The sequence below is a fragment of the Cebus imitator genome, unplaced genomic scaffold (genome assembly GCF_001604975.1).
Source record: "Cebus imitator isolate Cc_AM_T3 unplaced genomic scaffold, Cebus_imitator-1.0 Scaffold12, whole genome shotgun sequence".
NCBI lineage: Eukaryota > Metazoa > Chordata > Mammalia > Primates > Cebidae > Cebus > Cebus imitator.
Window position 1 is genome coordinate 8,807,244 of NW_016107327.1, and position 17,774 is coordinate 8,825,017.

At 37.0% G+C, this 17,774-nt stretch overlaps 1 protein-coding gene across 8 annotated transcripts in view; it reads right to left on the reverse strand.

Annotated features, from left to right (window-relative positions):
* Positions 1-17,774, reverse strand: part of RBBP8 (RB binding protein 8, endonuclease) — a 131,088-nt gene that overhangs the window by 68,482 nt on the left and 44,832 nt on the right. For all 8 annotated transcript variants that reach the window (XM_037728057.1, XM_037728053.1, XM_017498726.2 and 5 more), the window contains 2 exons: positions 7,412-7,524; positions 633-699 (listed from right to left, as the gene is read on the reverse strand). In XM_037728057.1, the coding sequence (XP_037583985.1) occupies positions 633-699; positions 7,412-7,524 (180 nt within the window). The remainder of the gene's footprint in view (positions 1-632; positions 700-7,411; positions 7,525-17,774) is intronic.

Genomic DNA, 17,774 nt, shown 5'->3' on the forward strand with positions numbered 1-17,774 from the left:
ATATATATATGGGTCTGAGTGATAGTCCTATTACCTACTAGCTATAAGATGATAGGCAAGTTACTTGACTTTGTGACCTTTGATTTCCCCATTTGTAAAGTGAGGATAATAAAACTACTTTGCAGAGCCACAGTGAGAATTAGAAATAATAAACATAAAACACACATAAGAGGAAGTGGCACATAAGATAAAGAGATAAAAGTTACTGTTTTTATTCTTTAAGAGAAAGGGAAGAAGAATAGAGGAAGGAAGAAGTTCTACAGGCCTAAGTACTATATAAGAGAAAACATTCAGTTGGCTCTTATGAAGTTTCTGGGACAGGGCTGGAAGGGAGCTAACAAGACTCAACATCTGTTTGAAATATAAGTATTTTAATAATGTATTATTTATAATAAGTCATTATAAAAATTGAAATGTTTTAGCTGCAATGTTGACAGTTGACACTTTATTCAAGCATTAATCTAAGAAATGCATTCATACTATACTCTCAAAACACAAAAATGTAGTGATTTTTGTATTTTTTAACTGCAGAACACGTCATAATTTTAAAAATGAAATCTGCAACTCATCATATCGTCATGGTTTGTATAGCTAAGTAAAATAAAGGAAAAAGGTTGGGGGAAAATACTTACTCAATTTTCCGCTGCAGTTGTTCAGAAAGCTTTTTATTTTCTTCCTGTAGAGTATTCCTTTCATTCACTGAAAACAATGTGAAAAAGAAGGCAAATAATATATTTATATTAACATCTATGTCAGTCTTTCAAATAAATTATGACAGCATTTATGAAGAAATTAGGACTTCTAATAATCCTAAATCATAATGTTTATTCAGGGTTAACACTAGTGTGCAAAACTAATTTGCTATTAGGTAGGGAGTACTACATCTCACACTGCGCCGGTTCCATGTAACTGATTAACTGATAATTTTATGTAATGCTTTCAGGCAAAAGAGAGAGAGTACCTCATGTACCACGGAGTACAATTATTCATACTGAAGACAAGAAAGAATTCCATCTGGTTACTCAGTCCCACTAATTTCAAATACCATTTTAGCAAAAGTCACTTATTTTGAAATTAATTTGATCATAAAAATAAAATAGGCTGAGCGCAGTGACTCTCACCTGTAATCCCAGCACTTTGGGAGGCTGAGGTGGGTGGATCACTTGAGGTGAGGAGTTTGAGACCAGCCTAGCCATCATGGTGACACCCTGTCGCTACCAAAGCTACAAAAATTAGCCAGGCATGATGGTGTGTGCCTGTAATCTCACTTACTCAAGGTGGAGGCAAGAGAATCACTTGGACCCAGGAGGTGGAGGTTGTAGTGAGCCAAGATCATGCCACTGCACTCCAGCCTAGGTGACAGAGTGACAGTCTCCCAGGGAAAAAAAAAAAGCTGAATATCAGTGTAATTTTTATAACAAACACACTTATCAAGTCAAATTTTCATCTGAGTCATACTCTGTGTTTCATGAATAATTATGGTATCAGTTAAATATATCCACTGAAGTAGTATCTGTTTGAATCTCCACCAAATTTTTCTATCTATATTTATTTAATTTATAAAGTAGAAATCCAGTTGTGGGCTGTAATTTCTACTGGAACCAGCATAAAACTCTCATCAATGCTTAGTATGATGTCACTGGTAAAGTATATGTTTTAGCAAAAGGAGTAGATCTCAGAAATCAAGTCACAGTAAATACAATGAACTTTTACCAAAGAAGGTTAATCATATTCTAAAAATCTGTTAATAATTTAGTGGTTTATAAGTCTAAACACATTTTCTTACACTGAGTACATTTTTTGGACTATCTACAACATGTGAAGTTATTAAACTACTTTTGTGGAGGATCCAAAAAAATTAAGATATAGACAGTAACCTAAAGCAATATGTAGTCTAATAAAGGAGATAAGATATTATATAAACATGTTTTATAAGTTTAAAAGTGACAAGGGCATTAGAGAAGTACAAATAAAGTCCTAAGGAAATTTCCAAGGAGAAAGAGGTTACTTTGTGCCTTCGAGAAGATAAGGAAGGCATGCATCAAAGAAAGAGCAACTGAGCTGGACAGGAGACTATTCTACAGAGAGAATCAGTGGAACAGAGAAAGACTGGGTATAATAAATGGTAGAAAGCTTTCAATAGCAGGCTAAGAAATTAAAACTTTATCTTACAGATTACAAGGAATCATTTTTCATAGATGAATAATGGGAAGATTGATTTGTTAGTACATATAGCATATACCAATGTGAGAAGAAAGTATTGACAGCCAGGCGCAGCGGCTTGTGCCTGCAATCTCAGCAGTTTGGGAGGCGGAGGCAGGTGGATCACGAGGTCAGGAGTTCGAGACTAGTCTGACCAACATGGTGAAACGCTGTTTCTACTAAAAATACAAAAAATAGCCGGGTGTGGTGGTAGGCACCTGTAATCCCAACTACTCAGGAGGCTGAGGCAAGAGAATTGCTTAAACTCTGGAGGCGGAGGTTGCAGTGAACTGAGACTGCGCCACTGCACTCCAGCCTGGGCGACAGAGTGAGACTTCATCTCAAAAAAAAAAGTATAGACAAGACAAAAAGTCATGTGGTCATTAAAAGAAATGAGTATCTGGACCTATATAGAGGTGTATAAATAGGAAGTAAAGAGCAGTAAAATCAGTAGTATTTGGCAACTTATTCTTTGCAGGGCAGACAGAAGTCAAAGATGACCTCAGATTTCTGATTAAGATGGTTTACTTGATTTTCCCTCTCCAAATCCAAATAAAATGACAACACTCTAAAACAACTCTACTGCAATATTAAAAAGCCAGAAAGGGTGTCACTAACAGATCAGAACTATAAACAATTTCTGAAATATTTAAAAATAGGCTCAGATTGATGGTAAAATCCAAAGAAAAAGGGCCTTTAAAAAAGGGAGTTTTCCAAGCAGAATCTCATATCAATTCTAGTATCAGAGGCAGTACAGCCCACAGATTGCTAAATGCGTAAATAAAGGGTGCCTAATAGTTGCCCTTAGGCTGTAAGTTGTGAGGATAAATGTCTAGAAGTTTTGACAATAGAGTTATTAATAAATACTGAGACAAGGAAATCAGAGCAGTGCTCCCAAGTAACTTAGAGTAGACACGAGAGAAGGCACCTTCACATTCAGAAGATGAACTATCCATATAGAAAAGCTCTCTAACTAGGTGTCCTTTTCTCCCATTTTCAGTCATTAAAGTAAGGTCCCAGTAAGATTTACTATCAGCAAGGTAAGATTCTCCCTTGGGCTAATTAAAAGGAACTTTTACTTAAAAGTAATTTTTTAAAAAGTATCTAGCTTGTAGGGCTGGAAAAAAAAAAAAAAAAACTATAAAGAAATGAAATACTGGGCAAAAGCAGCATGTAAGAGGAGAAGGTCAAAGTTAAGTGCTTTAAAATACTTGTATTATTCAGAAGAGAATTAAGATATTAACTTTAAAAATGCATAATAAGGTGGATCAACTTAGGTCAGGAGTTCGAGACTAGCCTGGTCAACATGGCGAAACCCCATCTCTACTAAAAATGCAAAATTTAGCTGGGTGTGGTCACACGTGCCTATAATTCCAGCTACTCAGGAGGCTGAGGCAAGAGAATCACCTGAACCCAGGAGACAGAGGTTGCAGTAAGCAGAGATAGCATCACTGCACTCCAGCCTGAGAGACAGAGTGAGACTCCATCTCAAGAGAAAAAAAAAAAAGCATTTTAGAAGTTCAAGGTTGATCAAAAAGAATAGAAAGAAATTTTCAAACAAAAAATGAAGTAAGAAGGCTAATACCCTCAAAATTCAGTAACTGGAAAAAGTAACACCAAAAAAGCAAGAAAAATGACAAGCAGATGAAAAAAGAGATTCTGGGAGGGTGGCAGCAGTGATAGTATTCTTTCAATCTCTCCAAATCACAACAGATAGAAACACCAACAGTTCATAATCCTAAAGCCCTTAGTGTCATGTATTCTTAAAACAACTTTGTTTGGGATTTCACCTTCATAACTTTCCTATTACTCAAATTGTACAAATTTGAAATTTTAACACACACTTATGAAATATTTTATCTATCTTCCTGTCTATACATTTCCTAGTTCTGGCCAGGTGTGATGGTTCATGCTTGTAATCTCAGCACTTTGGGAGGCTGAGGTGGGTAGATCACAAGGTCAGGAGTTTAAGACCAGTCTGGCCAAGACGGTGAAACCCCGTCTCTACTAAAAATACAAAAAAATTAGCTGGTGTGGTGGCAGGCACCTGTAATCCTAGCTACTTGGGAGGCTGAGGCAGAGAATCTTTTGAACCAGGAGGCGAAGGTTACAGTGAGAAGAGATTGTGCCACTGCACTCCAGCCTGGGCAACAGTGCGAGACTCCATCTCAAAAAAAAAAAAGAGAGAAATTAAACATTGGTTCAGCATAGAAAAGCTATCAGTAAAACTCACATGAACAGATGCTAAGAATTTTATAAATTCACAATTAAGCAAAACTTAGCAAAGGAGGCATAGAAGAAAATGTCCATAACTTAATTTCATGTATCTACTAGAAGGCCACAGCACACTTAAAGGTAATATATTCTAGTCTTCCCTTACGTAACAACTGCTATTCTGGGCAGCATCCTAAAGCCCCTTAGGCCAATGAATTATGTAAAGAAAAACAATCACCAAAAGGAACTATGAAAATTATTAAAGAAAAAATAAAATTGTCACCATTTGCAAATGCTATTTTTACCTAGACAATTGGCAACAAAATAAAGTTAATGAAAGAGGTCAGAAAGGTTGCCTGACATAAGGCTTCAAATCCTTAGTTATCTTCCAATGATGGGGATGAGCTGGAATGTGGTGGTGGTTCCTAGCTAGTGAGATGGAAGCAAAAGTTATTGGGTGGCTGTTCAAAGCTTTTTTTTTTTAAAAAGACTCTCCTGGCAGGCCCATTTCAGCCTTTTGCTGCTGCTTCTTCCTTCTGGTATGAACGCAGTCACGAGGCCTAAAAAAGTACCTGCCATATTTTGACCATGGGACAGTAAGCTTGAGGATGAGTGGTTGTATACTCTAAAGATGGTAAATTTCTACTTCACACGCCATGTTAAAAATTCCACATGGATTAAATATGCAAATTTACTTGTGTATGTATACATATAGTACAAAAATTGGAGAATATTTTTATATTCTTGGGGGTAGAGAAAGCCTTTCTAAACAAGATAATATACAAAACTTCTACATGTCAAGTAGTTATAAAATGAAGTTGGGCGCGGTGGCTCATGCCTGTAATCCCAGTACTTTGGGAGGCCAAGGCAGGTGGATCGACTGAGGTTGGGAGTTTGAGATCAGCCTGACCAATATGATGAAACCCTGTCTCTTACTAAAAATACAAAAATTAGCTGGGCATGGTGGTGTGCGCCTGCAGTCCCAGATACTCGGGAGGCTGAGGCAGGAGAATTGCTTGAATCCAGGAGGTGGAGGTTGCAGTGAGCCGAGATTGCATCACTGCACTATAGCCTGGGCAACAAGTAACACAATGTCTCAAAGAAAAAAAAAATGAAGTCAACAGGTAACAGGTAGAAAATATATGCACAGTATGTCTACCAAAGTGTAATAATCCTACCCTAATATGTAAATAACTTAGTTAATTAAAAAATATGAACAGCAAATAGGGCAACTTAAGACTGGGCAAAGAATAAATAAGCCATTCACCCAAGAAGGCGATCATATAAAATAATACTTGACCAGAACAGTAACAGAGAATGCCAATTTTAAAAAAGTATCACTCTTCACCCACCAGATTGAATATTATTAATTTTGCCCAAATATGAAGAGGACATAAGGAAATAAAAATTCTCAAACATTGAAACAAAAAGTTGAGCAGTCCATTAATGTGACAAGAGCTTAAAAACTGACACCTAACTATAGCATACAATGCAGCCATTTAAAAAAATGTTGTCTCATACTTTAACACCTAGACAAGCTTTTTTGCCTGCTTGGAGTTTTTGGCTCTATTTTTTAGATAAAGTTGCTGGAAATATATTAAATATGTAGACATTACTGGAGATTATTTCCAGTAGTACTAACGATAATATGACTGTGGATCTCAACTACAGTTGGCCTTCTGTATCTGTAGGTTCTGAATCTGTGGATAGAAAATATTTGGGAAAAAAAATTCCACAGAGTTCCAAAAAGCAAAACTTGAATTTGTCACACACCGAATACATTTAATTCACACAAATGAAGTGACGTGTAGAGACTGCATTTGGTATTATAAGTAATCTAGAGACGATTTAAAGTGTGCAGGAGAATGTGGGTAGGTTATAAGCAAATAGTATGCAACTTTATATAAGGTATTTGAGCATCCAAGGATTTTGGTATGGGTCTGGGTCCTGGAACCAATACCCCACAGATAAGAAACAACTATATATTTACTGAGATGTAACAATTTTCTACTCATTGATAATATTCTTACATTCCTAAATATATGCACATGTTCACCTATATACACCACAGAATCTATAGATACATTGACATGTAAAGACTTCCAAGATATAGTCTAAAGTGAAATAATACATTAAAACACAAAGTATAATATGATCCACTAAAATTCAAAAGAGAAGGGAGGGAAGCAAGGTCTAATAAGGAACAGAGACAGACAAACCTGGACCTAGACAGACACATATCAGACTATTAACGTAGTTACCTCTGGGAGCAGAATAAAGCTATATTCTTTCTTACCTCTTTTTAAAACAATGAGCATATATTCATATATTCTTGTTTGAATAGCCAGAGGATAACAATATAATTAACAGAAAAAAAATAGAAGACAGAATTAGTTTGGAAAAGAAGATAATTAATTAGATTTTCAATATATCGATCGTGAGTAGCTTATGGGAAATCCAGGTGATGGTCACCAAAAGAAACAAATGGTTAAAAGAGAATTAAGGTTAACATAAGTATTAAAAGCTAAAAGAAGGCAGCTAAGAATGTAGAAAAACTCTACAGTCAATAGGTAAGGAGAATAAACTGAAAACAGTATACTTATAAAAACAGTATGTCGTGAATACCAAGAAAGAAACCAAGTACAGAATACTAAATTGCCTGCTTTGTTTTTTTTACTAAGTACTAAAGTTACATGAAATAAGATAAAACTAAAGAAGCAAATATGGACATGTCCAACAAAAAACCTACTTCTTATCTTAGAACAGATGACTTTAAGACCAATGTGGACAGTATTTGCACAACCTTTTTGTATCCGATTTCTTAATAAAATAAGCATGAGATTAAATCTACAAAAAGTACAAAAAAGGACATTTGAACTTTTACTAAATAAGGAAAAATATATGTAAACAACCATTTGATTACAACCAATTTACTAATAGGTCTTAAAAACAATACACTATACTTTAAATAATTAATAAATTAAAGGAAACTCACTAAGTTCTGTAATAAGTTTAAGATTCTGCTGCCGGATATTTTCAAACTCTTGCTGTTTTTTCCGCATATGTTCTTCAGTTACTGCACAGCGATCACATAATCCTGCTCTTAACCTATGAAACAAAACAAAGCATTTTTCATCCCTTAAAAGTAATTTCCCTATATTTGAATTCCAAGACTTTCATGAAGATTTAAGGAACTGACTTGACAAATACTGTGAAAATAAGCAAGATTAATGAGGTTATTATACCTTTAACATATTCTTACATAGTCTGAAATCATATCACCATTTTCTTCGGATTGCAGTTCTGATTGCAATTCTATAAAAATCTGTCAATTTAAAACTCAATCTAAAAAAAACCTTATTTATTAAAGAAGCTGACCTTGTTTTAATTTATTATGGTCAAAATATGAACCCTGGTCCAATAACAAGGGGCAGAATTATACCTGAAACAACTTTGCAGCTGCTTTGCTCGGTACAGCATGTCACACATAGTGAGTATTCAATAATATTTTTGAGGAAAAATTAAATTCATCAAAATTTACTTGTTAATATTGGCTGGGCGATGTGGGTCATGCCTATAATTCTAGCACTTTGGGAGGCTGAGGTGGGCGGATCATGAGGTCAGGAGTTCGACACCAGCTTGGCCAACAGGGTAAAACCCCATCTCTACTAAAAAACACAAAAATTAGCCAGACATAGTGGTGGTTGCCTGTAGTTCCAGCTACTCAGGAGGCTGAGGCAGAAGAAGCTCTTGAACCCAGGAGAAGGTTGCAGTGAGCTGAGATCGTGTCACTGCACTCTAGCCTGGGTGTCAGAGAGAGACTCCATCTCAAAAAAAGAAAAAAAATTTATTTGTCAATATTGTTGAATAAATAAAGGTCAAGAGATACAAGGGGGAAAAAGCCACCTCGTATTTTCCTTTTGTCATTAAAAAAAATTACTATTAAAAATTCACAGTGGATTATGTAAAAAAAAAAAATTATGAAATAGCTTTTACTAATTACTTGTGACTGTTGAAGAGAGAAATACATATATTGCATAAGCAGGTGAGGGAGAGGTATATTCCAAAATGTTAATAATAGTTATCTTGTAGGTAACAGTATTATGGTAGATTTTCTCTTCATTTTCCATATTTTTCAAACATTTTCCAATTTTATCATTTATCTAATCAGAAAAAAATATGGTTAAACAAGAGACACATACCCCACATTAAGAATTCAGGAAATATATTCTAAAATAATAATTTCAACTCAATAACTAAGTCAATAAGATAACAGGTATTTAAGTGTTAGCTGAGTGTGGTGACTCAAGCCTGTAATCCCAGCACTTTGGGAGGTGGGTGGATCACCTGAGGTCAGGAGTTCAAGACCAGCCTGGCCAATGTGGCAAAACCTCATCTCTACTAAAAAAATACAAGAATTAGCCAGGTGTGCTGGCTCATGCTTGTAATCCCAGCTACTTGGGAGGTTGAGGCAGAACTGCTTGAACCTGGGAGGCAGAGAGTGCAGTAAGCCAAAATTGTGCTGTTGCACTCTGGCCTGGGTGACAGAGTGAGACTCTTTTTCAAAAAAAAGAAAAAAAAAAAGATAATATGTATGTAAGTGTCTGTGGCAGTCACAGCATGGTAGTATATGCCACAAATTTTAAAATAAATTACAGAGATAAAACATGAAAAGTATAGAATGAAATCAAAGCTAAATAAAAGAACAAAGACTTTTTTTTTTTTTTTTTTAATGAGAAAGGGTCTGACTATGTTGCCCAGACTGGTCTCAAACTCCGGGGCTCAAGTGATCCTCTCACCTTGGCCTCCCAAAGTACTGGGATTATAGGCATAAGTTACTATGCCTGGCCAGAACCCAAATGTTTTTATACAAAAGTAAAACTCACATGAAATAATGTTGATATAGATGTAAAAATAAAAGATAGGCAGTCATATGTAGCATTAATAGAATTAGAATTTCTAGAATGAATGAACCAACAGCTAGGCATCATGATTTAAGTGAAATACAGTCTAAAGGCAGGAATTGGATTAGGAGACTTAAAATCACACTGTATAAAGAACACCATTTAAGATGGCAAAGTGAACACTTGCATCTATTTTAACTCCTTTCCAAAATCTCATAAAATTACAGTAAAGATTTTACTATATTTTAAAGTCACAAACACATAAGGACAAGAAGAACTGAAGAGAAAACAAAACAAAAAACGAAGGCAAAGCAGCTGGTAGGCAAATAGAAAGTGACCTGAGAATGCCAAATCCTAAGCTAATGATGGGAAAAGCTGAGAATTGCATTGTCCAGGTATAGTAGACACAGCCAAATGTGGCTATTTCAATTTAAATAAATAAAAATAAAAATTGAGCTTATCAGTTACAGTCAGTGCTCAGCAGCCACATGTCTACTTGCTACCATATTGAACAGGGCAGATTTAGAACATTTCCATGATCACAGCACTCACCTAGAACCAACCTGATTTATACTGCAAAATTCTCAAAAGGCTAAAAAATTCATTCTAGGAGTGACTGATCAAAAGTATGTTTTAAGAAATTATTATACAAACATTCTCTCCTATATTCTCAGCAGTCAAGTGATTACTCCTTCAACATCCCAGCAGCAGACTGGAGTTTTAATCTTTAGACAGTCTAAAACAGAGAGTATCTGATTTGGGAGCCATGAGGTTCAGGTAGGAGTAGGAGTACAATAATAAATACACACACACACACACACACACACACACACACTCACTCTCTCTCTCTCTCTCTCTCTCTCTCTCTCTCTCTCCAACCCCCCAAATTCTCAAGATTCCAGTCCAGGCCCTCATCATCTACTTGGCTCCAAGAACACTGGGAGTCAGCCCAATTATACATTCTAGAAAACAGAATTAAGGAGTCTTCTCTAGGAAATCTGACCAACCTGACAGGAAAGACCTAAAAATACTGACATTAGGGTATCTTCAATGAAACAGACCAGCCAGATCACTCTAACAGTAAATCTCACAGTCTACAGTTCTACCCATGCCCTCAGAGCTTCCGATTACTTTATTCCCATCTCTTAAATATAACAGATAACCAAGTATCAAAAGGCATCTGAGAAAAGCTTGTAAATTACAAGAAACCAAAGCACACAAGACATTAAAAAAAAAATCAGGAAGAAATAATAAGCCATACAGAAAGAAAAAGAAAAAAAACACCATCACTATCACAACCATCAAATTATAAAGAATACAGTACGCCCTTAACAGCATTGATAGGTTCTTAGAAACTGTGACTTTAAGTGATATGATGTATAACCAAGCTAATTTTTTTCCCTCACCGTTAAAATGAAACTATGTCAAAGTAAAGGATGTTATTTGAAGACTGCTGTAGGTCATTTCTTTTAAAGTCACAGTTTCCAAGAACCTATCTACAATGTTAAGTGAGGATGTACTATGTTCTAGAGGTAAGAAAAGATATAAAAACTATAAAATGAAAATGGGATTGCCATAAAAGGAAATATTCTGAGAACAAAAAAGAGACTTTAAAAATTAAAAATAGTATCCAGGTGTGGCAATTCTTGCCTGTAATCCCAGCATTTTGGGAGGTTGAGGCAAGAGAATTAATTGCTTGAAGCCAGGAGTTCAAGACCCATACAGGCAACACAGTGAGATCTTATCGATATTTAAACAAACCCCCCGAAAAAAAATTAAAAATTAAAAATATTAAGATTTTTTAATTAAAAATTAAAAAATAGAAGGTAAGAAAGTAAAGCTAAGAAAATCTACCCAAAAAGTAATGTAAAAATGCAAAAATAAAATAGAAAAGATAAAACTGGGGAATTATTCTAGGTCTATCATATAAACAAAAGGAGTTCCTGAAAGAGCAAGGAAGGGTAGGAGGAGATTTGAGGCATTGTGGGGAACAGTGAAGAAAATCAAGAACACTGCCCACTCCTTAAAGGACTAAAGAAAAATCAAAAAACAAAACCCAAGTCTCCAGCACAATGGGTGTTAACAGATTCAAACAAAACAGCTCATCATTATGAAATTTCTGGATGCTGCAGACAAAGATAAGAGCCTATAAGTTTTCAGAAGAGAAACAAATTTTAAAAAAGGGTACACAGAAAAGATAAATAATCAGAATAGAGATGGGAGGATTGCTTGAGGCCAGGACAAGCCTGGTTAACATGAGAGATCCCATCTCAAAAACAAACAAAGACTAACAGCACTGTTTTGGTTGGGGACTGTGGGGAAAAAAGAACACAGAATAGTGTGGGATTTCAACAGCAACATCAGAAGCTAAAAGAAGTGACTGGGAATTCTGAAAGAAAATTATTTCCACCTAAACCTATATTCTCCAACTATTAATTCAACCAAAATTTTCAGACATATAAAAATCTCAAAAATGTTGCCTCCTATCATTAATTTTTTTTTAAGCATGACAATGGTACTTTTTGTTTTTTGGGGTTTTTTTTGAGGCAAGGTCTCAAAATGGTAGTAAGAAGGACTAGTTGGAATAAAGATGAAACAAGAATGGCCACAGTAACTGTTGAAACCAAGTGATGGGTACACTGGAGTTGGTTCAACTATTAGGTCTACTTTTATACATGTGTGATTTTCTAAAATAAACTTTTTTTTTTACGTCCCATACACTCTGTCTCAGAAATCTACTGAAGGAGGCATTCTACCAAAATAAGGAAGAACAGAAAAGAATAAGTCCTCGGTATATGAAAAAGGAAAGCAGTAAAAGGAACCTCTGATGATCACTATATAGCAGGTAAAGAGGACAGTGTCCAAACTGAAGCAGATCAGAGCCTCCAAAACAGATCTGTTTAAAAAGGTGAAATGACAGAAGATACAACCCCTCTAAACACCTTGATACATTTATATAAATGATAGAACATTGTGGTTGGACTACTGGTTGGTAAGAACACCACCAAGCTTATGAAAAAAAGGTCCATCATAAACACTATGGACAATAAAAATTTGCACAGGAAGAAAAAACACAGTTTACAGTATGTCTCAGCTTTGAACTGCATTTACATAATCATAATAAAATAAAAACTGAATAGGGATCTAACCAAAATTATTATACACTATATAGGAGGAAGAGGGAAATGGGAATGGCATCTATGTAGAAAGCAGAAAAAGAAAACCCACCTAAGTCAAGAAAAATTTGTAAATAGCAACATAAACGTTTTAAAAAAGATTTTTGAGGTAAACAGCACAAAAATATGAAGAACTGAAAACAACTGCTTCTGAAGAAGGGAAAACTGGAAAGAAGGAGAATAGCGGATTTCTTTTTTATTAATCTTGCAAAACACTATTTCAATCTTTAAACTATGAGCTTGATGATAGACTGGACAAGGAAAATGTGGCACATATACACCATGGAATACTATGCAGCCATAAAAAATGATAAGTTCATGTCCTTTGTAGGGATGTGGATAAACCTGGAAACCATCATTCTCAGCAAACTGACACAAGAACAGAAAATCAAACACCGAATGTTTTTACTCATAGGCAGGTGTTGCACGATGAGAACACATGGACACAGGGAGGGGAGCATCACACACTGGCGTCTGTTGAGGTGGCTAAGGGAGGGACAGCAGAGGGTAGGGAGAGATAACATGGGGAAATATGTCAGATACAGGCGACAGGGGGATGGAGGCAGCAAACCTGTATGTACTTATACAACAATCCTGCATCATCTGCACATGTACCCCAGAACCTAAAGTACCAAAAAACAAAACCAAAAAACACAAATGATGGAAGGAAACAAGGATAGTAGAAAAGATAACAGGGGGCACTTGGCAGCTATCTTTTTTTTTTTTTTTTTTTTGAGAGGCTTGCTCTGTCGCCAGGCTGGAATGCAGTGGTATGATCTCAGCTCACTGCAACGTCTGCCTCCCGGGTTCAAGCGATTTCCCTGCCTCAGCCTCCTGAGTAGTTGGAACTACAGGTGCCCGCCACCATGGCTAACTTTTTTTTTTTTTTGTATTTTAGTAAAGACAGGGTTTCACCATGGTCAGGATGGTCTTGATCTCCTGACCTCGTGATCCGCCCTCCTTGGCCTCTCAAACTGCTGGCATAATAGGCACGACCCACTGTGTCCAGCCTATTTTTTTTTTCATATTCAAGTAACTTTTATTACAGTATACTATTACAACTGTTCTATTTTATGATTATTGTTTTTAATCTGTGTTTAATTTATAAATTGGGTACTGTAAATATGTATACACAAAAAGTAGTATATATAGGGTTTAGTATTATTTGTGGTTTCAGGCATCCTCTGGGGGTCTTGGAATGTATCCCCTATGGACATGGGGGAACTACTATACATAAAAAGGTAGGTTAAATTACAAATAGAAAAAAGGAGGTTATTTTTACATATGCTAAAGAAGTGTATTCATGGACTGAATCCATCCTTCATTCACAGGATTTAAGTCCACAATGTTTTTTATTATTTCAGCTCTTTCTTCACTGTGTAGCCAAATGTCGACTTTTTTTCTTCCTCCTTTGTCTCTCTCTCTCTCTCTTTTTTTTTTTTGAGACAGAGTCTCGCTCTGTAGGCCAGGCTGAAGTGCAGTGGCATGATCTCAGCTGACTGCAACTTCCACCTCCTGGGTTCAAGCAATTCTCTTGCCTCAACCTCCTGAGTACCTGGGACTACAGGAGCACACTGCCACACCCAGCTAATATTTTGTATTTTTTTCTTTTTTTTTTTAAGTAGAGACAGGGTTTTACCATGTTGCCCAGGCTAGTTGTGAGCTCCTGTGCTCAGGCAATCTGCCCACCTCAGCCTCCCAAAGAGCTGAGATTACAGGCGTGAGCCACCATGCCCAGCCTTGTATTTTTACTTCTACAGTCAATCACCAATTCTGGGTTTCTGCAAGTCTGACCATGTTTTTTTCTCTGATGTGCAATGGTCTATTTCCTCTTTGTAACATACTGTCTCTTTAATCTAGAATACTTCACTCATCCCTCTATTCCTTTTAGGCAACTTCATTATGCTTGTTGATTTCCTACTCTGAATGAAGGTCTGTTCTTTTGGCTGAAATTAGAAAGATGAGAAATATCAGTATAATTGTTTGACTTGGAATTTGGTAGAAGAGACATAATAAAAAGTAGACAAAAAAAAAAAAAAAAGGAGAGAAAGTAAAATAAGTAGTATAGCGTATTAGAAGGTGGTATGTGCTTTGGGGCCGGGCACGATGGCTCACACCTATAATTCCAGCACTTTGGGAGGCCAAGGCACATGGATCACTTGAGGCCAGGAGATCAAGACTAGCCTCGCCAACATGGTAAAACCCTGTCTACAAGAAAAATATAAAAAAAATTAGCTGGACACAGTGGCACAGACCTGTAGTCACAGCTACTGGGAGCTGAGGCTGGGGTTGGGGAGGAGGGTGTCTCTGTGTGTGTGTGAGTCAGGGGAACTGCTTGAACTCAAGAGGCAGAGGTTGCAGTGAGCCTAGATTGAGCCGTTGCACTCCAGCCTGGGTGACAGAGTGAGACTCTGTCTCAAAAACAAAACAAAACAAACAAACAAAAAAAGAAGGTGATACGTGCTTTGGGAGGAAACAAATCACAGAGGGAGACAGGAGGTCTAGCTAAGTTAGGCAACTTGGTGCAATTTTAAATAGGCTATTGAGGAAAAACTTCACTGTGAAGTTAACATTTGAGAAGAAATGTAAATGATGAGAGGGAGTTTTTCTTTTTTTTTTCTGGCTCTTGTTGCGCAGCCTGGAGTGCAATGGCGTGATCTCAGCTCACGGCAACCTCCGCCTCCCGGGTTCAAGTGATTCTCCTACCTCAGTCTCCCAAGTAGCTGGGATTACAGGCATCTGCCACCATGCCTAGCTAATTTTGTATTTTCAGTAGAGACAGGATTTCTCCGTGTTGGTCAGGCTGGTCTCAACCTCCTGACCTAAGGTGATCCGCCCGCCTGGGCCTCCCAAAATGCTGGGATTACAGGCATGAGCCACCGAGCCTATCTGGGAGTGAGTTTTAAGAATACCTGCAAGAGACTGTGACAGATAAAAAGAGTACAGAGTATAAAATTCCTACAGCTGAAACATGCCTGGACTGGTAAAGAAGTGTCAAGGAGGCCAGTATAACTTCAGTAATGTAAGCAAAGAGGAAAATCAGTAGGAGGGAAAAAAAAAAGTCAGAAAGGTACTGAGGGGTGACAGCTGTCTAAATATCCGAAAAATTAATCATATGAAAGAGACTTATGATCTAAGGGAATAAAACTAGGACCAACGGGCAGCAATTCTACAGATATCTACCTCTATAAAGAAAACTTTCCAATTACAGTATTTAAGGAAGGAATGTGATACCTAAGAAGGGAGTGATTTCATTTGTCACTGGACATGTTTAAGCACAGAAAAGATGTTCACCCAGAAATTGGGAAAGTAATTTAAACACATGTTGAATAGATCATTAGATCAGTGGTCTCAAAACCTGGCTATTTCTCAAAACCATCTCAGCAGCTTTAAAAGGGAGAGAAGGAAAAAAGAGAGAAAAAATATTTGCAAGCCAGCTGAATCAGAATCTGCAGGGATGGGGCCCAGGAATCTGCTCAGAAGCTTCTCTCCACAGATCCTTAAAGCTTTAGATAAGGATGTCCAATCTTTTGGCTTCCCTGGAAGAACTGTCTTGGGCCACACATAAAATACACTAACACTAACGACAGCTGATAAGCTTAAAAAAAAATCACAAACAAATCTCATAATGTTTTAAGAAATTTTACAAATTTGTACTGGGCTGGATTCAAAGCTGTCCTGCGCTGCATGCAGCCTGCAGGCCATGGGCTGGACAAGCTTGCTTTAGAACAAGGCACTCTCATTTTCTCCTTCTTGTGTTCTTTTCATGTCTTATCCTTACATTGAGCCATTTTGTTAACAGAGGAAATCTACTGAGTCGGATTACACTCCCCTCCACCAGCTTCAGTTTAATTGCTTTAAGTATTATAGAAAATCACTGAGTACTTAAAATAAAATATAAAACACTGCGGCCGGGCGCAGTGGCTCATGTCTGTAATCCCAGCACTTTGGGAGGCTGAGGCAGGTGGATCACAAGGTCAAGAGATCGAGACCATCCTGGTCAACATGGTGAAACCCCGTCTCTACTAAAAATACAAAAAATTAGCTGGGCATGGTGGCGCGTGCCTGTAATCTCAGCTACTCAGGAGGTTGAGGCAGTGAGGCAGGAGAATTGCCTGAACCCAGGAGGCGGAGGTTGCGGTGAGCCGAGATGGCGCCATTGCACTCCAGCCTGGGTAGCAAGAGCGAAACTCCGTCTCAAAACAAAAAACAAAAAACAAACAAACAAAATATATATATACACACACACACATACTTGCCCTGCCACTCACTCTGGAGTATAAGAAGTATGCCTTGAACCTACGGAACCATCCATGGCTTGTAATAAGTTTCATCATCAGCACTCATTACATGTTTAGCTCTCCTACCCCATAGCTGGGCCCCCAGCTCTTCCACTCATGCTTGGCTTTTAAGTCTGGCTTAAATTCACAGCTAAGAAAAGAGTTAAATAAGGCTAACAGGCATCTGATATTGATGCTGATCTTCTAGCTACACATGCAAGTTTTTCTTTTTTGTCATTCGCTTTTCCTTATTTCTTGCTGATTACTCGTCACAAACATGTAATGCTTTTTACAAGTTAAACTAGGAGCTAGTACAAATTTAATTAAACAAACAAAAATGGCTAGGTCTATTGGAACTGTTCCTATTTACCAATAATCTTTACTATTTTGAAAAATCATGTCACTGATGAAAAATGCAGTTTGTGTTATTTGAATCATTAATAAACATACTTGTATCAGTCACATTAATGATCACTTTATACCAAATATCTCAACAATTCATCTTTTAGAATATTTACATTCTGATATACTACAAATCAATTTCCTCTATATTGCTGTGATATTTTAAAAATAACTATATATGTAGGTAGTTTACATTATTTAAACTTCATTTCAGGATAGCAAAAATTACATTACAAAAAAGTTTTATAGGCCAAGCACAGTGGGTCACCCAGCACTTTGGGAGGCTGAGGCAGGAGGATCTACAGTGAGCTATTATTGTGCTACTGCACTTCAGCTTGAACAACTGAACGAGACTATCAAAAGAAAAAAAAATTTTTTAATAAAGGGAGGCTGCAATATGAACATTGATAATCATTTGTCTTTTTTGTGGAGACAGGGTTTTGCTCTGTCACCCAGGCTGGAGTGCAGTGGCATGATCACTGCTCATCGTAGCCTCAACCTCCTGGGCTCAAGCAATCCTCCCACCTCAGCCAACCGAGTAGCTGGGACTACAGGCACTCAGAAACAATTGTGAAGCAGTTTCTGCCTACTTAGAA